The following is a 24,777-nucleotide window of genomic DNA, read 5'->3' as shown; positions in this document are numbered from 1 at the left end:
CTGCTGTTATATATCTATATCCATATATTTGAAGGCCCTATGTGGCATCAGTAAACAGTGTGCAGGGGACGGGAGGGCCCCACTTTTTGGGTCCTCTTCTATTTTCTCTTTTCTGATTTAGGCTTTGTGCCAAGGCCTTTTTTCCTCCCCCGCACCTTTAAATTCTTAAACCAGCTCTTCTGTACATATAATGATGATTTGAATTTCTATATCAATTGTTACCAGGTGTGCACCACTGTCAGCATTTTTGTTTTCTCCAGATGTACAAATACACCAAACCCAAAACGATTTTTAGAAATTAAGGGACAGACTTGCTTTGCATCTGTGCCTCCATTTCTAAAAATCGTTTTGGGTTGGGTGTACCTCTACATCCGTGCACCCCGGTGCACAGATGTAGAAGTATACCGAAACCAAAACGATTTTTAGAAATTGAGGGACAGATGCAAAACAAGAGCCTCTTACTTTGCATCCATCCCTCAATTTTTAAACATGGTTTTTTACCCGGCTTTCACCGGGGCCGCCAGAGAGAGACACAATATTGATGGAATAAAGGGCCGTCCATACTGCGTCTCTTCTCTCTGCACAGGGGGAGGGGGTGCTCAGCCCCGACTTCATTCGCCGGGGGGTGCCCAGGCCCCAGAGCACCCACGTACTCAGCGCCCCCTGAAGCCCAGTGGAGGAGAGAAGTGGCAATATAACGGCAGAAGTGGAAAAAAGTCACTCTAAGATTTTCCAGTGCCACATATGTACAATCTGAGTCACAGGCCACATAAGCACGGGGATCACTCCTGGAAGAGCCATGCCAAGTTGTGTGAGGGTGAAAGCCCAATAAACAGCGCTCTTGTCGAATTGACCAGGCGTTGAGGGTCACACACGGTGTCACCAAAAGCAGGAGCAGCGCGCTGAACACCACGCTCTGGCTCCCCATACTATAACCTAGTACTTGAGCTTCATGACCTGACGAGAAGCCCAACAACAGGAGACGGAAGGGATAAGTCCTAACAGGGAGCCATTCGGGGCAAGAGTGCGACTACCAGGGAGAGTGACCCACAGAGTGGTAGAGAGAGCTCCCGGGCCACAGATAATATGGTGAACTCAAAAAAGCAGGCAAAGGTAGAGCAGTTTATAAAAAGGGGATCCTCCCAAACCCCCACCCCAGAGCACGCCGCGGTTGCAGGAGGAGTGGCCATATCAATACCTAACCAGTCATTGATGGCTTTAAAAGATAACACGGACACTCTGGGGAAGAAAATGAACACATTAACTTGAATAGTAGACATCTCTGTGGTACAAATAGAAAAGCTATGTGCATACATGACAGAGATGGAGCAGAGAATCAGCGAGGGTGAGGGCATAATAACGAAACTGCAGAGGGAAGTGGCACAACTCCAGCTGACTGTCAAAAAGGTGGCCACTAAGAATGACGACCTGGAAGGCAGACCCCGATGCAACAACCTGCACATAGTGGGGGTAGCGGAAAACAAAGGCCATAGACAAAATGGAGCCATTCGTTGAGCATCTGCTGATGGAACTCCTGGGCAACCCGGCTGTGTCAGCGAATTTCGTGGTGCAAAGGGCTCACTGATCGCTGGCAACCAAGGCACCACCCAGCGCACTGGAACGCTTGATCATTGCCCGCATCTTCTTTTATCGGGAGAGGGATGTTCTGCTAACTGCTGTCAGAGAGAAGGGCAAATTGAAATATGGCTCAGCCACCATAAGAATTTTTCCAAATTTCAGCCTTCCTGTCCAAGAGCAACGAAAGACATTTCAGGAGGCTAAGAACTTAACGCGAAAGAAGGGGATACTCTATACCATGCTGTATCCGGCAAAGCCAAGAGTAGTACATGAAGGGGAAACGATTTTCTTCACAGATCTGGGGGCAGCAGAGAAATTTGCGAAGGAAGGAACAGGGCCCTCATGCTCCAACAGTTCCCGCACCCCCACTGACAATGGAACAATGTAGATGCCAGGGGTATATGGCGGTCTATTTTTGTTCCCATCAGGGGCAGCCATATCTCCTTATGGTGCTCAATGAGAGGAATCGGTTAGCAACTGGTGAACATGAATGGTATATGTGAAAGAGTGAGGGATGTAAGAAAGGGAAAATCTATGTGTATCTAAGCTGCAGACATCTTGATGGGAGGCAGTGTCTAAGCACATCTCCCCAGAGCAGTAACTGCAGTTTAAGGGGTTTATAGTGTAGTTAGTTGGGCAGCAACTACTGCCGGTATGTTGCAGTTTCTGGCATGGGTGGGTGGAGGACAGGGAATGGAGATGTTTAAATGTTTGTGGACAGTGCATAATGTTTGCATAGGGAATATTGGTATATTGGATTCTCCTGTAAAGAACTGTGATTGATAGTATGACTTTAATCAAAAACAAAGAGGTGATGGCTGGAAGGTCTAGAATTAATGTTAGACCTCTGGCAATTGCTGTGGGCAACCCTACAGACCATCCTTCTGTTGATGTGACCTAGCAGTTTGGGCTGGACTGCCCCTTTCGGGGTGGGACTAAGCCTGATTTGGATATGGTCTTTCCCTTTTCTGTAATAGCTTGGCAGGCGAAGGAGTGAAACATGTCTGGGGATGCTTGTGGTCTCATGCAGAAGGGATGTGACCTAGTAGTTTGGGCTGCACTGCCCTATTCGTGGTGGAACCAATCCTGATTTGCATATGGTCTTTCACATTTCTGCAATGGCTTGGCAGGTGAACAACGATGGTCTGAAGGGTTGTCCAGACCAATTGCCAGAGATTTAAGATTAATTTTAAACCTTCCAGCCATCATCTCTTTGTTTTGCTTTGTCACCCCGAGTGGGACGGGTATGCCCAGACATGGGGCTTGTGCCTGCTGGGCCTAGAGACGCAAGCTTCTTCTCACTGATGATGCCCAATGAGGCCAAAACATGTATGGTGATGCTTGAGGTCTCGCGCAGAAAAGATGTGACCTAGCAGATCGGCGTGGGACCAAACCCAATTTGAATGTGGTCTATCCCATTTCTGTAATGGCTTGGCAGGCGAAGAACGATGGTCTGAAGTGTTGTCCAGACCAATTGCCAGAGATTTAAGATTAATTCTAAACCTTCCAGCCATCACCTCTTGGTTTTGTTTTGTCACCCTGAGTGGGACGGGTATGCCCAGACATGGGGCTTGTGCCTACTGTGCTTAGACCCCAACCTACTCTTCACTGATGATGCCCAATGAGGCCGAAACATGTTTGGGGATGCTTGTGGTCTGTTGCAGAAGGGATGTGACCTAGCAGTTCGAGCTGGACTACCCCTTTCGGGGTGGGACCAAGCCTGATTTGTATATGGTCTTTCCCCTTTCTGTAATTGTTTGGCAGGTGAAGAACGATGGCCTGCAGGGTTGCCCAGAGCAATTGCCAAAGATTTAAGATTATTTCTAAACCTTCCAGCCATCACCTCTTTGTTTTGCCTAGTATTAGTTTAATGCCATGGGGTATTAGTGGAGTCCACGAATGACAAACAATTTTGGCAGATTATTAGCTGTGAAAAGTGACATCAGGTGAAGACACTCATGCTACAAGGGACACATCTGAGACAGGATGGGAAGTTGCCCAAGGCTCTGGGGCGCGGGGTCCATAGATATAATGCCCCATTCACATCTAACTCTAGAGGGGTGGCCACTGTGGGAAACCTGAGGGGGTCCTCACATCTACTCCCCCGGGGTCCTCCTCTCAGGTGGCCAGGGAAAGGCCATCGCTTTTGAATCCCGACCCTGAGGGTGGAGAAGCGAGGGAGGATCACCTGGGTGGAGGGTCCTTGGGGATTGGAAATGAGATGTCCTCGGGTGAGACGCAGTATCCTGCATTCCCATTTCAATAGCAACCCTCTATCCCTGATGCAGTGATAGGGTATTGCTATCCATGTCCCACTAACCAAGAAAAGTCCAAGAGATATCACCACTCTAGAACATCAGGAAGAGGATAAAGGAGAGTGGGGTGCCCTTAGGCGAGACATGGTACCCGCCTTTCCCTAATTATGAACAACCTGAACCTTCCCCGACCTTTATGGGTTATTGTAAGTCCGCTCCCCTCATTTCCTCTCATGTGACACTTGACAGTACTGAGACAAGGAAGAGGCAGCTGAGAGTAATGGACACTATACCATATCACCACTTTAGTACTGGGATGGAGAAGATGCCTGAAAAGTGTTGTGGAGGTCAGGCATGCCCCTTAATCAGGGTCAGGCAAGCATCATAGGAGTCATAGCATATCATGGGGTGGTGGATGTATGACGACTTAGACTCCTAACAGGGAGGGAATATAAATATTATTCATGTGTATATGATTGAGCGTCTAGGGTATATTACATTATGATCACGCATGACACAGCAAGGTGCGTAAAAGATGCAAAGATACTCCCCAGGACATTGGCTGATCACTCACTGGACATTGCTAAAGTTTATGGAATGGTACCTCAGCCCAAACTCTCAAGCTGGAGATTTAAGAACCGAGCGATGGAGGATTCAGTATTCCGGGAAGAGACGGCGCTGGACATTGAACAGTTTTTTAGATATAACGAAGGTTCAGTCCCAGGCCCAGTGTGGTGTGGGAGGCATTCAAAGTCTGCATCAGGGGTAGCTGTATGTCTCAAGAGGGTGTGGTATTTGAAGTTTTGCGAAGCAGTCCTAGAACCGTGGAAGACGAAATTAAAGTCCTAGTAGGCAAGCAAGCCGCAGATGGTGGGGCTAAGACAGCGAGCCGATTTCAGGATGTGAGGAGGGAATTTTCAGACATTGCCTCTAGAGAGGTAAAAACGTGGTCGGGCTGGTGATGATGGCAGCATATGGGTAGGGGGAATACCCAAGCAGAACTCTAGCTTGGACCGTCTGAAAAGAATGGGAACCAGTGAATATTATCGAGGTGGCGAGCAGGACCAGAGAGGTAGTTAAAGAAATCAAGGACAATGATGAGGTCTTCCGAGGCTACTATACATCCTTATATACATCCCAGACAGAGGCAAATATGACCGATACATGATTTCTTTCTAGATCAGGTTGCTCTGGCGTGGCTCCACCCCAAAATGGTAATTCTCCTGAACACATCACTGACGTTGGACGAGATAAAACAGTTCTCATGTCCTTACCAAATAATAAAACCCGGGAATCTGACGGCCTAACATGTACGAGTCATAATTTGACAGTGGTGTCAGGCCGGAATATACACGTTCTTCTATTGTAATAGTACTACTAAAGCCCCATAAAGACTTGGTGAAGTGCGCCTCATACGGCCAGTTATCACTGTGGAATAGAGATAATAAAATATTGGCTCAATTGCTGGCAGATTGACTACAGCCGCATATGCCAGCACTGATTCTTCCAGATCAGGCCGGGGTTATCTGAGGTAGGCTGACCCAGAATAATTTAAGGAGACTATTTGCACCTGTTCATAACATTAACTCATCAGTGCCGGCAGTTATAGCCTCTTTCAATGCGGAGAAGGCATTTGATTTGGTGGAATGAACTTTTCTGTTTGAGGTTCTTCGTAGATCAGGGTTGTGCGACATATAAATACAATGGACACGACTTATATGATATGATATGATATGATATGATATGATATGATATGGCATTTTTAACGCGCCTATACACAAGTGTTTCAAGGGTCAAGTTGTAAACATATAAAACAAGATCTGCACCAATAAATACGTCACGTGGAACAAGACAGGGCTGCCCCGTCTTGCCCCTTCTTTTTGCATTGGCTGTAGATCCTTTGGCTTGCTACATTAGGGAACATCATGGGCACAGGGCACAGAGGGATAATGTTATACTTCCGGGTGAACATTGTCCTCACTGTATGCAGATGATATGGTGCTCTACGTTAAGAACCCTATATGTTGTGAGGGACGTACAGGGATTTTGGAAACTATCTTGGTTAAGAATCAACTGGGACCAATGAGAGGTCCCCCTTGACCGCTGCCGTTACACAGGGGGACATCATGACAGATTGAAATGGTGCCCACAGGGGATTACTATCTGGGTGTGGTAGTGACCACGGAAATCTCAACTTTAAACGCTGAAAATGATGAACCGACACTCGGACAGCTAGAGCTCAAGGTTGGGGGTGGATACATCTCCCCATCTCACAGGGATCGTCTAACGCGATCACTATATTGTTATATCACAGGCTTAAACATGAGATGGAGGCCCTGCGGCCGAGTTTCCCAGGGGAACCTATGCCCACAACTAATTCACAGTATGCCACAGAGCCACCTAGGTACACTAAAGTAGTATCTTACTAATGCAAGATGATTAAGCCGCTGAAGGTGGATACAGAAGATACAGTTAGGGAAAAGTGGACCATCGCTATGGGAGTGGTGATAACAGATTGTCAGTGGTCAGCAGCTTGTACGCAGACAGCAAAGATATCTATGGATAGTCGGTATGGACTGGGCCATTTTAAATATTTACACCAAATGTATTAGGCCTCAACACAGCTGCACAACTATTATCCCAACAGGTCCACTGAGTGTGATAAGTGTCACCGACCGAATGCAGACTTCCTGCACATTTGGTGGCAAAGCAGGGCAGTGAACAACCTATGGAGACAGATTGTGGAAGCCCTGAGGGAAAGGGTGGAGGGACATATCCCGAATTCACCCTTCGCATGGATGTTGGCAGTGTTTGAAGGGGAAGGGATTCTCAGAAGGAAGGCTTTTGTGTGTGGCTTCAGTGGTGACTCGGTCATTAGAGCCTGGAATAAGGGTCCAGTCCCTATATTTTAGCAGTGGTTGGGATTCATGTCAAACTGTGAAATGTTGTAAACGAGATACGCAGCCTCGCTACCTGCCAGAAGCCGGCCGAAAGACACATGGACGCCGCTGAGAACATACCTGGTGACACAGGATACTGCGGATGCGTTGCTATAAATGGGCCCTAATGACATGGGGAAGGTACAACATGCAATAGAAATGATGGGAGACATGAAGGGCCTCACCCGGGGATGCGTGGTCAATGAGAGACTTGGGGAGCCGGGGGGCCCTACAGGATGGTGATACTTATGACCTAACATTTGTGGAGGGATGAGAAGAAGTGGGGTGATAGATGCCTTCTACGGTCATAACTGCCAATATGTTGGTAAATTTGTGATACAGTGCTATTATTTTTTTGTTTGTTATGTACGTAAGATGTGATTTACAAATAAAATAAAGCAGAAAGTTACAAAATAAAGGTAATGAGGGAAATATTATAGAGAAGGAACTCATGTAACCCTGTAAGAATTTTAATAAAGATACGCATTTTTCTGATGAAGAGCAAAAGAATGATGGTTATGTTATGTTATGTTATGTTATCAGATCTTATATAGCGCAGCGTCGCCCGAAGGCATCATGGTGCTTGAGCAGAGATAGAGGAGATGCCCAGGAGAATCAAAATAAATAAGTTTTAACACTCTTTCTAAACTCCAAATAGTTCGAGGTTTTTTTGATGGCAAGTGGGAGCTTATTCCACAAGGAAGCTGCAGCAATGGAAAAGGCCCAGCTGCCTACCCATTCACGATTGTATCTTGGCACAAGAAGCTTTTCGGCTGTGACTGAGTGGAGATTGCGGGTGGGGTGGTAGCGGGTGATCTTGGACGGAATCAGGGGCAGAACCTTCCTCAGAGTTCTAAATTAGAAGTGGCCGGCCTGACAAACAACAGTGACTTGTTGGTCCATAGATAGTGAGGCTGATAAAAAGACACCCAGGTTTTTAACTTTCTTAACCGGGGTCGGTAAGGGTCCCAGGGAGGGGGGCCAAAAGGAGGACACCCAGAGTGTAGGATTGGGAGGATAACCAATCACCATCACCTCAGTCTTATCACCATTCAACTGTATTGCCAGGAATGAAATTAAAGCTAAAGCCTTGGATTACCTTATGTTCGTGATTTAGAACATCTATCCACCAGGAGAAGGTATTGGGAATATGCTAGCCAAGGTTTTTCTCATTTATCTCCTTTCCGTTATATTATAAAGTGCTATGAGCAATCACTGCGAAAATTGCTTATGCGATTTTAAGATTTGATACCTTGCCCACTATGATGGTTTTTGGAGCCTGGAAAAGAAATCCACTTGAAACCAGAAGTTGCCGAATCCTTACATTGTTGAATAGCAACAGCGGACCATTTGTTGACTCGGTGTAACCACCTTGTTAGGTTTTATAAGAAGGGTTATTCAAAATGTGTTCGCAATCCAAGCAGCATACAACCATAGGTCCTATCTCTATTCCGGCAATTGACTGGCTTTGTCAACTGCAACATTGCATGTATGGCAGCCTGTTGAATCTTTAATAGCTGTTGATGGCATATTATCTTCTGCACAAGTACTTAAATAGCCTACTTATGAGTCTCTCTTTGGGTTATTACAAGTCGATTAGAGTGTTAATGGTTGGAATAGTATTTCTCCCCCTTTTTGGCCCATGGGACAGTAACAATGCAAACAGTTGCAGTGTGATTTCTTCTAAGGGCATGATTAGTTGTTGAATATTTTAGTTTTAAATGTAGATGACTTGTTTAATATTGATGATATGTCTAATGTGACATTTTGTATATTTCAACTGTTTGTAATACATGTGCAAAGGGTGACATTGATGATAACCTACGATGTGAAAGAAATTTCCCTAGGTTCGGAAAAACTTTGTTTACATTGCTTACTATCCATGATCTCTCTCCGCACGTAAGAAATAGAAAAATAAATAAATAAATAAGCAAATACACAAATAATAAAACCTTAGTAGAGATGGTGTTTGGGGGCAATAATGATCAGACAGTTTGGGGGGTCAAGGGGTAGATCCCTAACTTGCCAGGCTTCCTGGATCGAGTTTGCATTGTGACCAGGTCATCAATGAGCTCATTTGTATTTATTTTGCTTAAAAAAGCTTTCTATAGTATGGACCAGGCCCCACAAGGTATTCCTGCACTTTGCAAAGATATCTGAAAATAAATCTTTGGAACCTACATAATTTATAGGTAATCTCGAAATAACATAACCAAATGCATAATGATCAGGAGTATGACTTCCCTTCGACTTTTAGAAACAAGGGTGAACCCCCATTTTTGTTCTCTTTGGGCCATGGCGTTGGACAATTCTCAACCAGAGGATGTGGAGAACTGGATCTATGGAATGGGAGTAAGGAATGTTTTCAGAAGTGTGGAAGTAATTCTGTACATAGCATTCCTTGGGTTGGGTACAAGTGGGAATGGAGAGGGCAGGGGACCGGTCTTAGTTTGAGGTAACTTAACTGGAAAAAACCTTGCTTTGTTACATTTATGGTGTTGTGGGGGGTTATTCGTACAAGGCCTTTGCCTGGGGTAACATTATATACCCATCACCGCCATGGAAGAACATTTTTGAGAGGAGAGTGGTGGGGTGTGCAGAGATTAGGAAAAGAGGTCAGAGATGAGACACTGCAACAAGTGCAATATAGTTCTCAGAGGCGAAGGTGGGTTTGGTGGGCGGTTGAGGAACATATCCAACTGGACTAACGCATCATGTGACTAGCCCTGTTCGTTGTGGGTAGGAGACCGTCTCGTCCTCTATCATGTGCTTCTGGTGATAATCTGTGAGTGCAAGCAGAAAGCAGGGGTTACTGTGGAGAGAGAAACACCAGCGCAGTTTTTTCCCCCTGAGTAAGGTTGTATTGTACTCCTAATTCACCAGCTGAGCACACTTGGGTATGGGGTTGGCAGTGGGTAGGGTGGATGTGGTGTGAACAAAGTACCTTCTGACCTTCCAAGCTTCTTAGAGACAATAGTTTTCCGCTATTTGCTGAAGTGGATGAGGAACGGTGCCCAGCGTATGCCCCTAGTCTCCCTTTGAAGGGTGTGATCTTGCTGCACACATCCTCCCTGCTGTGGGGCTCTCGGGAACCTCTCTAGAGAGTGATTTTATCTGTCAAGTGTTTGAGTATGTTGTGATGTACGTCTTTGCAGGTCGGATATGGTGTCTTGAACACACACCGTGCTTCTATGGGTATACGGTGTAGCGGAATCAGGGTAGCGGTTATGTGATCATATCAACGGGTGCTCTGAAATCAGTCATGCTGCTGCATGCTGTGCTGCTTTTAGCTGGGGCATTTCTGAGTTAGGTGAAAACCTCCAAGAGAGCATTTCCATAGTCCAGTCTTGTATCACCTTACATTGCACCACTGTCCAAATGTCAGGACCTGCAATAAAGTTTGTTGGTTCTATGTGATTTTATCAAAAAGATTTTATCGAATTCAATTTCATCAATGTTTCTTTTATTTAGCAGTATATTTTGCCACAGAAATATTCAGGGGGAAACCCCATAAGCCCCCCCAATAAGCCCACTACATTATTTATTCACCTAAACCATGACCACATATTTGTGGCAAAATCTATTAAAATAAAGTCGATTAAATCTAATTTGATGAAATCTGCCTCATCAAAACCTCCCTACATCAAGTTTGCACACCCCTGAGCAGTTGTTATTGAAGTTGAGCTGCTCCTCTCATTATGATCTCAATATAAAGTTGAAGCTGAAGTTTGTGGACAAGTATGAACTTCTAATCCCACAATGGCTCCATATAAGTGGTGAATAATGTGGGCGAGAGAGTTGACCCTTGTGGGACACCATATAACATAGGAATGGGTTGTAATTTAGAGTCTCAATTCTTTACCAGTAGAGCTTGATCCTGCAGGAGGAATACATGTAAGAAACTTTTCATGTAATACCCAATGGGTGAGTTCAGTAAAGATTGATGGCCCACAGTATCAGAAGCAGTCAAGAGGTCTTGTGGGGAGCAGCTGTGCAAGCGCGGTGCCAGCGGCATGGTGGACGTTTCTTTGTTGTGGCTTGACCTGAACCCAGGCTGGCAGTGCCTCATGAAACTGTTTAGGGAAAGGGACTTATTCCATTGAGTCGCTACGAGGCTCTCTATGGCTTCGTTTATGTATTTATTGTATTTATTGGACATTTGTATGGCGCCTATACACAAGTGTCTCAAGGCGCCACAAGACACGATCGGGGGGGGGTCGACAAAGCGGGAAAGTAGAACAACAACAAACGGTTATATTGGCCTTGTGACAATCCTACCATGCAAGTGCAGCACAGGGTGGTAAGTGCAGGGGGTAGAGGGAAAAGTTCAGGAGTGGGTGGGTTGCCCAAGGGAGGGGGTGGGCAAGTGCTGGGGGGGCTGGACGGCAAGTGGCAGGGGAGAGAGAGGGGAAGGGAGGATGAGTGTGGGGGTCAGGGTGGACCAGGTTTAGGGATAGTCCAGGGAAGGGGGCCTGAAGGCAAGTGTTGTCGAGGGATATTTGGGGGATGGGTAGGGGTGGTGGTCTGGTCCCTGTGTGAATCTGAAGGGACCAGGCCCCAGTCGCAGTGGCAGAGGGCGAGATTAGCATGGAAAGGGGAGAGGGAAGGAAAAGGAGAAAAGGAAAGTCTTGAGAAGTTTCCGGAACTTAAGAAGGACCGGCTCAAGTCTGAGGGGGCAGGGAGGATGTTCAAGAAGGAGGAATCCGGCAAGGAAAGGGGATCTACCTCCCACTCTCTGCTTCAAGAAACATTTTACCTGCAGAGAGCTGGAGCCAGAAGACCGAAATGCTCTTTCAGGGAGATATTTAGGGAGGGAAATGTAGATGGACTCGGGCTGCAGACAGCCTTGTGGATAATGCAGAGCATCTTGAATTTGATCCTTGTGGTCACTGGGAGCCAGTGGAGAGATTTTAGGGCTGGAGAAATGCAGTATCTGGGCTTGAGGCCAATGATAAGTCTTGCAGTCCTATTCTGGATTAGTTGAAGGGGGCGAAGGGAGGAAAGAGGTACATTGAGGAAGAGGATGTTGCAGTAGTCCAGTCTAGAGAGAACCAGGACTCTGGAGATGTTGAGCTTCTGGGGGAAGGTGAGGAAAGGTAGAATGACCCTGAGGAGGTGGAGCTGAAAGTTGGACTACTTGGCAAGGTCTGTGATGTGTGGAGAGAAAGAGAGAGAGGAGTCAAAGATGATCCCAAGGTTTTTTGCCTCATAGGTGGGTGAGGGGAGGGGACCTAAGGAGGCTGGCCAGAGAGTGGGGGGGAAAGAAGGAACATGCATCCCAATGAGAAGGATCTCTGTCTTACTGGCATTAAGGCTGAGATCATTGGCAGAGCACCATGTCTGAATAGCAATCAGAGAGTCAGGTATGAGAGAGGAGGACGAGGAGGTAGAGGATGGCAGCTTGAAAGAGAGCTGTGTGTCATCTGCATAACACTGGACATGAGGACAGAAGGTGAAGATCAGGTGGGCCAAAGGGGCAGAGGTAGATGTTGAAAAGCCATGGCGATAGGATAGTGCCTTGAGGGACGCCACAGGTAGAGTGTGTGGTGGAGGAGAGAAAAGGACCCATTAGCACTTTGGATGGTCTGTTTGAAAGGAAGGAGATCAGCCACGCCAGTGCCCTGTCAGTGATGCCTAGGGTATCATGGAGACGGTTTATGACGATGGAGTGGTTGACTGTGTCAAAGGCGGAAGAAAGATCGATGAGGATCAGACAGAGGGAGTGTTTGAGTCCAGGTTACAAAGCAGGTAATCACAGGTGTTTAGGAGAGCAGTTTCCGTGCCTCTGGATGCCCTGAAACCAGACTGGTGGTCATGGAGGCAGCCAGCCATTTCGGTGTGGAGGCTCAATTGGGGGATGACCAGCTTATCCATGAGTTTGCCCAAGAAAGGGGTAATAGAGATAGGGCAATAGTTAGCCGGGCAAGAAGGGTCAGCAGATTTCTTCTTTGGGAGAGGGTGCACAAGAGAGTGCTTATAGGGTTGTAGGAAATAGCCAGTGGCAAAGGAGTGATGACGAGGTCAGCCAAGACTGGGGCGAGAGAGGCAACGTTGTCTTGATGGTTCTGGAAGAGCAGGGAAGCACCTGTTTAGAGGAGACTTTCATAGAGCGGACAACTCTAGAGATCTCATCTGGTTCAATGGGAGAGAAGGAGGAGAGTAAGGGGGCAGAAGGGGGCCGAGGGAGGCAAGAGAAGGGGGTGTGGAGGAGTGAACAGGTGACAGAGAGGAGTAAGTAAGGAGAGGACTGTAATAGGGCAGTACTTTGTGAGATCTTCCAGTTCTGCTGTTATTTTTTTTTAAAAGAGGAGTTATTTGACCAATCTTGAGGCTTTTTGGAAATGTGTCTTGGTTCAATGAAGCGTTGAAGATTTTGTGCCAACGTAGGCCCAAGCTGTTTCAGACCTATGAAGACAAACCCCCCCAACGCTCATGCCAGAAAAAATACAACCCACTGGGGAAAAAAGACCCAGCACACCTCTTGCAAAGAGAACAAGGTTTATTTTCATTCATAAAAAAACAAGTACGCGATAGCAAAGAACTTTTCTGCCACCGAGCGCTGTGAAGAAATCGACATAAGCAGCAGATTATAAGGGCATGCCGCGTCATCAAATGATGTAATTTACATGGGTTACAAATCCAGGTAGCTGGTTGGAGCGACCCTATATATATACGACCTGCTCCATAAGGGATGTCAGGCCATTGGTCCCAGCTTCTCCTGTCCATCTTCTTCCTTGTGGGCTCCTTCTCCGGACGTCATGGGGCATCAAGTTGTTTTAATAGGCAATTAGAAAAACAGAAAACATTGCACCCTCTATCTGTGGCCTAATGTGCACCTGGTACTGCAGACATGGGTGCAGAGGCTACATTCGAGGTCACACTATCTTACAAACCCCAGCTCGATCCCAGACGCGTGGACGCCGTTCCAGGTCTTCCCACGCCAGGCTTAAATGTTTTACTTTCTCTCGTTGGCACCTCTCAGTACAAATCACAGGGGCCAAGGGCTTTCTGCTATGATATTTTGGGGAGCTAAACAATCTATCTTTATGGTCGGTAGTCTGGGGCTGTCCTGTAGTCTGGAATGTTGGGGTCTTGAGACAAGGGTATCTGGACCCTGTAATTTAGAGACTGGGCTGGGGTACTTCAGAGGTTCTTGCCCTCCTTCTCATGGGATAGCTGCTTGCAGGCACCTCTCGGCCCCCTCATTGCCTTGTAGGGTGCATTCTTAGAGAGTTACATGTGTTGTTAGTATGAGACAATAAGAGGTTAATGAATACCCGTGCATTTGGCCTTCCTCACTGCTGCCCAGGCTGTAACCAGCTCCTGCGTTCATACACACATTTGTACGTTTCGTGCTTGGGCCTACTGTCTTCACTGCAGCGCAACGCCAGGCCTCAAGTTCAAGATGGTTGCTCATCTCCTAAAATGGTCTTCCATTTTATAGTACAATCTACTCCCAGTTGCATAATAATCGACTACAGCGCAGCTTCTATTGCCACACCCCTCCTCCTGCAACGTTCCCTAGCCCCTATACTGCACTCTTAGGCCTCTCCCGCATTCGGAACCTCTTGGGGGCCTGAGACGATCGCCCCCACTTCCCAACACCTACTTCACTAGTGCAGCAGGGATAGGGTCTGCTGTCAAGTTTGATGGTTTAAATGAGGCGACTGTATTATGGAAGGCTTCCATGGCGGTAGGTATGAACTTGTGCCGGCTTGATTTGCGCTTGCAATCAAGGGTTAGGATTGTATTGTTGGCAGTGGTCTGGATGATCCGAGTCTGATTTTGTTTACCATGTTCAGTAAACTATGTTCAGTTATTGTGATCTCATTTTGATTGTTGAGTCCAGTTCTGGTGACCTGATTTCAAGTATTGTGTTGTTTTGCTCCTCATTTTGAGTTTTGTCTCATTTCGGAGTATTGTGTCCAGTTCTCATCCTCATTTTCAGTATTGTGCCAGCTTCTGACTACCTTGTTTTGTGGCTGTTGTCCCGTTCTAATTCTCATCTGAAATATTGTGCCAGTTCTGGAACTCTCATTTTTAATATTGATTCCAATTCTGGTGACATGGTTTAGTTTATTGTGCCCAGTTCTTATCCTCATTTTCTGTGTTGTGTCAACTTCTGGTTATTGAGTATCATGTACAGTTCTAATTCTCATTTGAAATGTTGTGCCAGTTCTGCTCCTCTTCTGGAGTATTGTGTCCAGCTCTGATCCTCTTCTGGGGTATTGTGTCTAGCTCTGATTTTCTTCTACACTATTATGTCCAGCTCTGATGCTTTTCTGTAGTATTGTGTCCAGCAGCTCTGATGCTCTTCTAGAGTATTGTGTCCAGTTCTGATTCTCATTTGAAATGTTGTGCCAGTTCTGCTCCTCTTCTGGAGTATTGTGTCCAGCTCTGATCCTCTTCTGGAGTATTGTGTCTATCTCTGATTTTCTTCTAGACTATTATGTCCAGCTCTGATGCTCTTCTGTAGTATTGTGTCCAGCAGCTCCGATGCTCTTCTGGAGTATTGTGTACAGCTCTGATACTCTTCTGGAGTATTGTTTCCAGCTCCGATGCTCTTCTAGAGTATTGTGTACAGCTCTGATACTCTTCTGGAGTATTGTTTCCAGCTCCGATGCTCTTCTGGAGTATTATGTTCAGCAACTCTGATTCTCTTTTGGCGTGTTGTGTTCAGTCCTGATCCTCTGCTGGGGTAGTGTGTCCAGCAGCTCTGATGCTCTTTGTGAGTATTGTGTCCAGCTCCGATGCTCTTCTGGAGTATTATGTCCAGCAACTCTGATCCTCTTCTGGAGTATTGTAGCCAGCTCTGATACTCTTTTAGAGTATTGTGTCCAGCTCTGATGATCTTCTCAGGTAGTATGTCCAGCAGCTCTGAGGCTCTTTTGGAGTATTTTGTGCAGTCCTGATCCTCTTCTGGAGTATTGTTTCAGGCTCTGATGCTCTTCTGGAGTATTATGTCTAGCAACTCTGATGCTCTTTTGGAGTATTGTGTCCAGCTGTGATGCTCTTCTAGAGTATTGATTCCAGCTGGAGTATTGTGCCCAGTCCATATCCTCTTCTGGAGTACTGTGGCCAATCCCAGCGCCCATATCTACAAAATCATAAGTTAGAAAGAGGCGGAAAGACACCAAAGCAATTTAAACCCAGTACAAGAAAGTGTGGGGGGTGTCTAGATATTGAAACATCCTCGTGGGATAATAAAAAACCGTGAGTATGATTCGTGTGTTTTCATTCCTCCGGGTAGAGATAGTAAGACGAGAATCAGCTTGAGTGGAGGGGTGACTTTTGAAGAAGGGCCATTTGGTTTGTGGGTCGGGGTCTAGTTCTCCTGTTGGGTGCATGTCATTGGCATGATGTGTAAGAGAAATGGGAACCCCTTAAGAGGAATAAGGAGGACGGCTTCCTGTTTGGAGAGATGTGCTCGGCGCAATGCAGCAGAGTGCCATTAGGGGGCAGCATCGCACCATCTTTCGGGGCTGCTCTCCGCCATCACCCCGTTAGTGGGAGCAGCTGCAGAGCGGCCGGGCGAGTGGGAGCCGGAGCCCTTGTAGGGGTGCGCTATAGGAGGGCGTGGGGACCCAGAGACCCACCCCACGTGGGAGACTGGCCCGCCTCTCTGCGCCCCGCGGGGCCTGGTACCCGGGGTGCTCCCCAATAAAGAGGCTGCGCCGTGCACAACACGCTGCATGTCGCGGCCGTGCAGAACGCCTGCATAGCGCAGCGAGGGGCGGACTGGCCGAACAGGGCGCACAGAGAGCGCACGGGACTGGACCGTGGCTCCTGCGCGGTTACCGACTGCACTGCCTCCCTCCCGGCGAGTGATGCATCGCGCGGAGCTCGCCACTGACGGGCGGGGGTGACAGCGGGACCGGGGTCAGCAGCGTCACTCTGGTAGCTCACTGGGTTATGCGCGTGTATCGTGCAGGTTCGCAGGTGCCAGTCCCAGCCAAACTGCCTCAGCCTTGCATACTGACACTAAATTGAGTGGCATTAAGTTGAGCAGAAATAGCGCCTGTTATGTAGCGCTACATAAAACGACCCCTTGCAGATGGTACTTCTTCGCAACAGCATATAAGCACCCGCGAGCCCCCCTTGCCGGTGGCCGAGAATACTGGAGTCCTGACGGCTGCAACCCCTGATACAAAGGGGCCACAAGTTAGTGCCGCCTGCAGACACCGAGGCCCGAAGGAGAACATTCGTTCCACCCGGCTGTGCTGCACAAGTGCATTCAGCCATGTTCCGAGGGGTGCTCCCCCTGATCCTCCTGCTGCAGGGGTGCTCGGGGAAGCTCGGCACGGATTGGGAGCCCGCGCCAAGCACAGGTGAGTGCTGCAACACAGTGATGTGCTCATTATTGTGTTCCTGATCTCACAGCTCCTCCTTTTTTCTTTTGTTTATCATGGCTCCAGATGTTCGCCTAGCCTGCCCATATGTAGCACACAGCTCTACCTTTTCTTTGCGTATTTTCAACTTCATATCAAATAGCTCCTGATTTTCTCTTAGTCTGCTCATCACCGCTACTGTTCGCCTGACCATCTTTAGATCTAATAGCTCCGGATTTTCTCCTAGTCTTTTGATTAGCACCTCTGTTAGTGCGGCTATCTTTACATCGCATAGGTCCTGATCTCCTCTTAGCCTTCTGATTAGCACGTCTGTTATACTGGCCATATTTAGATCAAAAAGCTCCCGATTTTCTTAGTCTATTGATCTGCACTTCTGTTAGTCTGGCCATCTTTCCATCCCATAGCTCCTGATTTTCTCTTAGCCTTTTGATTAGCACTTCTGTTAGTCTGGCTATCTTTCCATCCCGTAGCTCCTGATTTTCTCTTAGCCTTTTGATTAGCACTTCTGTTAGTCTGGCTATCTTTCCATCCCGTAGCTCCTGATTTTCTCTTAGCCTTTTGATTAGCACTTCTGTTAGTCTGGCTATCTTTCCATCCCGTAGCTCCTGATTTTCTCTTAGTCTTTTGATTATTTTATTTATTGTATTTATTTGACATTTGTATGGCACCTATACACAAGTGTTTCAAGGCGCCACAAGACAAAAAAGGGGTGGGGCACAGAGGAGAACAAACTACAATAAATGATCCTACTAGGCCATGAGACATTCGGACCATGCAAGTGCAGTGACAATAAGTGCAGGGGGAGGGGGCAGGACAGGGCGGAATGGGCTGCGATAAGGGGGAGGGGAGAAGTGCAAGTGCTGATGGGAGCCTAGGTGGGCAAGTGCCAGGGAAAGTAGGGGGTAAAGGACCACTAGTGCGAGGATGGGGTGGACCAGAGTCAGGCTGGTCAGGGAGAGGGCATGTGCTGGTTAAGGGGTGCTGGGGTAGACTGGATGAGGAGAACCTGGCCCCTTTAAAGGCACATAAGGGACCAGGCATCAGTCACAGCGGCCGGGGGACATTAGCAAGGGAGGGGGAGAGGGAAGGAGAAGAAAAGGAAAGTCTTGAGAAGTTTCCAGAACGTAAGGAGATTTGGCTCAATCCTGTGAGAGGCAGGGAGGTTGTCCCAGAGGAAGGCCCTTGCTGAAGAAAGAGATCTACCCCCCACTCTCTGCTTGGAGAAACGTCTGATCTGCAGAGTTGGAGCCAGAGGACCTAAGGACTCTAGCAGGCAGGTATTTCAGGGGAGAAATTTGGATGTAGCGGGGACCACGGGCCGAGAAAGCCTTGTAGGTGATGCAGAGAGTCTTGAACTTTATCCTTGCAGCCACCGGGAGCCAGTGGAGAGATTTTAGTACTGGAGAGATGCAGTCCCTTGGCTTAAGGCTAAGGATTAGTCTTGCAGCCCTATTCTGGATTAGTTGAAGAGGACGAAGGGAGGAAAGAGGCTGTTGCAGTAGTCCAGCCTAGAGAGGACCAGAGCTCCAGCAACATTGAGTTTCTTGGGAAAGGCGAGGAAAGGGAGATTGCCTCTGAGGAGGTGCCGCTGAAAGTTGAACTTCTTGGCAAGGACTGTAATGTGAGGCGAGAAGGAGAGAGAGGCATTGAAGATGACACCAAGGTTTTTCCCTCACAAGAGGGTTAGGGGAGGGGGCCAAAGGAGGGTGGCCAGAGGGTGTAAGGGAAGCAGGGAGAGTTGTGTGTCATCTGCATAACAATGGAATTGAGGGGAGAAGGGGGAGATCAAGTGGGTCAGAAGGTCAAGGTAGATATTGAAAAGCCAGGGCATTAGAATAGAGCCCTGAGGGACGCTGCAGGTAGTGAGTGGGGTGGCAGAGAGGAAAGGTCAGTTAGAAAGCAAGGAGGTCAGCGAGGCCAGTACCCGGTCAGTGATGCCTAGTGTTTCACAGAGGCGATTTATGAGGATGGCATGACTGACCGTGTCAAAGGTGAAGGAAAGATCAAAAAGGATCAGAACGGAAGGAGAGTTGGAGACAATATTTAAGAGCAGGTCTTCACGGGTGTTCAGGAGAGCAGTTTCTGTGCCTCTGGCTGCTCTGAAGCCAGACTGGTGCTGGTGGAGACAGCCAGCAGATTCGGGGCAGTGAGTGATTTGGGGGATGGCCAACTTCGCCAGGAGTTTGCTCAGGAAAGGGGTGAGGAGATAGGGTGTTAGTTAGCAGGGCAGGAAGGGTCAGCAGGTGACTTTTTAGGAGTGGGTGCACAAGGTAGTGTGTGAGTGGTGATGGGAAAGAGCCTGTGGCAAAGGAATGGTTACAGAACTCAGCCAAGGAAGGGGTGGGGGAGGAGATGTTGTCCTTGATGGTTCTGGAAGAGCAGGGGTGCACCTGTTTGGAGGTGACTTTCATAGAGCGGACTTCTCTAGAGACCTCATCCGGTGCAATGGGAGAGAAGGAGGAGAGTATGTGTCAGGGTGAGAGGGGGGCCCAGGGAGGCACGAGCGGGCGGGGCTGGGAGGGGAGCTGGAGGAGAGTGAGGACAGGATGTCCTGAGTTTTGGTGGAGAGGTGGGAGGCCAGAGCAGTGCAGAGGGTCTGGGAGGAGAGGCGGAGACCGCAGTAGTATCAGCAAGTTCCCTGCAGGTTCCTAGCACTTCTGTTAGTCTATCTCTACATCACACAGCTCCTGATTTTCTTTAGTCTGTTCATCTTTGGATTAAGGCGCTATATAAATAAACATATCATTATCACCATGATCATCTTCCTGTTTCCTATCTCTTGGTTGCATTGTCCATTCCGCACCCTCTGCAGAGAGCTCTGTGCGCTATAATTTCCCCATGACGTCATCGGGGTACACGTTCCAGTTTTCATATCTTATTCGCACTCAATAGCTGTGCTCGCCTGTTTCTCAGAGCTCAGGAGGGGTATGAGGGTGAGCGAGATAAACTCATCTGGACAGGGTTGTAGTAATGCAAGCTGGCATATTGGCATTAGAATCCGGGCCCCCCAATTCTACAGTTACTGCTCGCAGATACTCAGGCTCTTGGGGGCAACGTGGAGTCACCCCGCCCTGACCCACCCACTCACCCCCTATAAGCGTCTTTTCCAGAGGCTGACTCCGCAGTGGCCCCGGTCTCGCCCTGGGCACGTCGCCCTCAGGACCCTCGAAAGTTAGTGCCTAGAGAGAGTTCACTTCTTAGACTCCCCGCAGTAAACTACCCGCATTACAGCCCCACACAACCTGTAACAAACACATCCTCACACAGCTCCTGAAAGACCCCCAGATTGTTCCAAACACCACATCACATCACATGGATACCGATAGACCCTCACTATCTCCCACCGACCCTATCCCTGCACTCACCAGTTCCACCAGAGCTTCACATGGACACCCATAGACCCTCGCAGCCTCCAAAAGACCCTCACATGCCTCATTAAATCTGTTAATAGGACCAAACCGATCATTATATCGCCCCACAGTAACCCTCACATAGCCTTCACAGGGGGCTCATACTGTTCTCAAGAGAACCTCATAGACCCCCCGCCGACCCTTGCATGCACCACAGTAAACTCTCGTAGCCCCTCATAGACCTTCAGCTGCTCTCCAGTGCACCCTCACATGGCCCTTAAATAGGGCCTAACAGAACCCACAGCTTTCCACCGACCTAAATAGCACCAAAACAGACTCTCGATAACCCCAACATAAACTCCCACAGCCCCAGTAGATCTTTAATAGTTCAAGCAGATCCTCCCTAGCCCCAACAGATCAGCAGATCCCCATAGACCCATCAGATCCTCCCAAAGCCTAAACAAATCCGCCTCAGCACCACCAGATCCTCCCATATCACCGGAAGATCCTTCCGTAGCCTCACCGGATCCTTCCTATGGCCCCAGCAGATCCTTCCATAGTCCCAGCAGATCCTCCCTAGCTCCAACAGATCCCCCATAGACCCAACAGATCAGCACATCCTCCATTCCCCCATCAGATCCTTCCATAGTCCCAGCAGATCCTTCCTAGCTCCAACAGATCCCCCATAGACCCAACAGATCAGCACATCCTCCATTCCCCCATCAGATACCCCATAGTCCCACCAGATCCTCCCATATAACCAGAGGATCCTTCCCTAGCCTCACCAGATCCTCCCTGTGGCCCCAGAAGATCCTTCCATAGTCCCAGCAGATCCTCCCTAGCTCCAACAGATCCCCCATAGACCCAACAGATCAGCACATCCTCCATTCCCCCATCAGATCCTTCCATAGTCCCAGCAGATCCTTCCTAGCTCGAACAGATCCCCCATAGACCCAACAGATCAGCACATCCTCCATTCCCCCATCAGATACCCCATAGTCCCACCAGATCCTCCCATATCACCAGAAGATTCTTCCATAGCCTCACCAGATCCTCCCTATGGCCCCAGCAGATCCTTCCATAGTCCCAGCAGATCCTCCCTAGCGCCAACAGATCCCCATAGCTCCAACAGATCCCCCATAGCTCCAACAGATCCCCCATAGCTCCAACAGATTCCCCCATAGACCCAACAGATCCCCCATAGACCCAACAGATCAGCACATCCTCCATTCCCCCATCAGATCCTTCCATAGTCCCAGCAGATCCTTCCTAGCTCCAACAGATCCCCCATAGATCCAACAGATCAGCACATCCTCCATTCCCCCATCAGATACCCCATAGTCCCACCAGATCCTCCCATATCACCAGAAGATTCTTCCATAGCCTCACCAGATCCTCCCTATGGCCCCAGCAGATCCTTCCATAGTCCCAGCAGATCCTCCCTAGCGCCAACAGATCCCCATAGCTCCAAAAGATCCCCCATAGCTCCAACAGATCCCCCATAGCTCCAACAGATTCCCCCATAGACCCAACAGATCCTCCAGCGCCCCAATAGATCTTCCAAAGCCCCATCAGACCCACTGAACAGAATGTAGCGATGAATCTAGGGTGGTGATGTGTAAGGCACGCGATGCCACCAGATGCCACTTCAAGCTGTAGGGTAAAGGGGGTGAAGCAAACACAAAAGGTAGACTACGGGTGCATTGCATCTGCCCCTCAAGGGAGAGTGGCCGGAAGTGGTATAGACGTATTATTGTCAGTGCGGCTCGGCCCTTCCTACAGGATACTAACCTCCAACCCACTGTACAGACTCTAGTCTTTTTTCCTGTTCACTGCCCAACGTATTGCTACCTAGCCCCTATTAGAAACATTCTCCATGTTGCTGCCGGAATTATCACTCACTCATCTAACTTCACTGACTACCCTTGCATGGTGCATCGCGAGCAGCGCTGTCACCACGCACACTCCCTCCCATCTGGCAAAGCTACCGCCTGCGGTAGTCAGTGCATCGCTAGAAGCCAGGGCCAAGGCCTGACCGGAACAGCAGGAATGCAAACAAGGAAGAACCAGGAGACAGGCATTCTCTGTCGACTCCCCTAGACTATGGAACCTCATCCTCCTCCACATCAGCCTCCTTCCCGCCCTCATGTAATTCAGAAAACAATCAAGACCTCTCCATGGAGAATCTTCTTCACACCCCTTACAATGCACCCCCTGCACACACCCTGCCCAGTGTCGCTCCTACCAGCCCACCCTACCGCGCCACCCCCACCGCCTTTCAGCATCATACATGTTTCCCACCATGAAAGTTCATATTCCCAGCTGCCCTAAATAGCGCATTGGAAAATTGTTATATCCTGTAGCCCAGACTGATGTACAGCACTGCAGAAGCAAAGTTTGCACTCAATGCATTCCCAAAATAAAATAAATATAAAATTATGGTGTTGCATGAACAACAATTTCTAAAATTGGAGCATGTTTTCTTCTCTTTAAACAATCAGAAAGTGTGGGATCCAGGCTCCAACCTTCACTAGAAGCCTGCATTCCATGCTTCCCCTTTCCTCTCACTGTTTCCAGCTTTCTAGCCAATCAGCATGCTTGGAATTGGGGCTCTAACCCCCTGCAAAGGGTGCATTAAGGACTCACTTTGTGATGTGTACACAGGATAAGGTGCAGTGGTAGAAGTGGGCGGGAGTGGTTGGGAGTGGCACTCCTCTACTTTTTTTTAATTAATTTTTACCGTTCCTATACTTGTATTTTAAAAAGAAACAGTTCTGGAATGCTTTCGTTTTAAAATAAAAGTGTGGGAAGAAGTTGAAACTTGCACTCCAGTGCACTGCACTGGGCGTTCCCTTAAACAGCAGGTGCATGTGTTTGGGGGTTTGGATAACTTGTGGCAGTGGGCGTGGCTCTGGGGTGTGTGGAGAGCGGGGAGCGGGGGAGGCTAGCAGGGAACATAATTCCACTACTTCTTTTCATATATTTCGACCACTGATAAGGAGACATGCACAAGCTCTTTCACAGGAAGTCCAGAGTGAGGCTTCCTTCCCCTACCCCCCCAGACCAATCTACATTAATAACATTAGAGCCCTTCCTATCGGGCCCTATTGTGTGCTTGGTGACCTTCAACCTCATCAGAGGCCCTCTCTTGTGGCTCGAGACCACTAATTAGGGTGACAGCCTCCTGTCACGCAATGGAGCCCTCTGCTGTGGGCTTTAACGCCTTAGGAAGGTGGTTTTCTTCAAGCTTCTCCTGAGTGGGAAGCTTGGCTCCAAGAGTCCTCAACAGGTTGCCCCCTTGGCACTGTTTTCTTGCACTGCCCTGGGCATAGGCGTCCCCTTGTGAATGAGCTAAGATGCGTAGCTGGCATATACCCCGTGAGGTGCTTGGAAACGTGCTTGGGCACCCCCATGTCAGAGGGTTCTGAGAGTGATTATTTTTGTGATGGGAAGCCAGGGTGGGGATTTTTGGTCAGGTCTTGTGTGGCCCTGATTATGGAGACCTGTGACCTAGCCTCTTTTGATAAAGTTAAGGGGAACACACCCATGTTCGCCCCTCTGTACCATATCATGTTTGCCCCTATGTTCCTTTTAAACACACCCCCCCACACACATGCTCTTAGTCACTAGGCGTGGGTGAGCAGATGGGTATTCCTCTGAAGGAACCTCACTTTTCAGGGCATATATTTCCTGAACACCAGCCCAAGGGATAGCCTGCTGGTGCTACCAAGGAGATGCTCTGCCAACCAGGGAGTAGCGACTGTGGGTAAAGGGAGGCAGGGCATGCGAGGATAGTTCAGGGGCAACGCGCTCTCCTTGGAACCAAGACGACGTGGAGCAACACAGGTTCGATCCCCGGGTCCACGCTGTTATAAATAACCAATTAAAATTCCACTTGCAAACACAGGCATAGAAGACCATAAGGGGAGGCAAAGAGGGTAATTGCCCCCCCCCCCCCCCAAAATTGGTACCCTGCCCCCTGGTGAACAGTTCTTTTGAGCAGGTCTGAAGGTGCTTCTTCGACCAGCATGTATACATTCTCTTCGTTTGCTGAGCCTGCCTTTTCTTCTGCCCTGAAGAGGACACAGCGGGAATAGATGGTCCATGAAAATCACTGGGGCGGGAGCCATCTATGTTAAATGCAGGCTTCCCACACGCTGGGCACACTATTTTTTTTGGCAATTTGAAGCACACAGTGGGGCGAGAGGATAACTCAGGGGCAACCCGTTTGTCTTGCACACAAGACAACGCAGAGCAGCACATTTTGAATCCCGGCCCAGGGACTGGTCTCCCGTATTAAGCGTGT

The 24,777-nt window shown here is 48.5% G+C and overlaps 1 protein-coding gene across 1 annotated transcript in view; it reads left to right on the top strand.

Moving 5' to 3' along the window:
- The first annotated feature begins 16,265 nt into the window (after positions 1-16,265).
- PLXDC1 (plexin domain containing 1) overlaps positions 16,266-24,777 on the top strand; it is a 264,724-nt gene continuing 256,212 nt past the window's right edge. Inside the window, exon 1 of the mRNA XM_069634701.1 lies at positions 16,266-17,100. Coding sequence (XP_069490802.1) covers positions 17,013-17,100 — 88 coding nt within the window. The 5' untranslated portion in view covers positions 16,266-17,012. The remainder of the gene's footprint in view (positions 17,101-24,777) is intronic.

The sequence above is a fragment of the Ambystoma mexicanum genome, chromosome 13 (genome assembly GCF_040938575.1).
Source record: "Ambystoma mexicanum isolate Mex_15411 chromosome 13, UKY_AmexF1_1, whole genome shotgun sequence".
Classification (NCBI taxonomy): domain Eukaryota; kingdom Metazoa; phylum Chordata; class Amphibia; order Caudata; family Ambystomatidae; genus Ambystoma; species Ambystoma mexicanum.
Note: the sequence above shows the minus strand (reverse complement) of the source record. Positions and strands in the feature narration are given on the sequence as shown.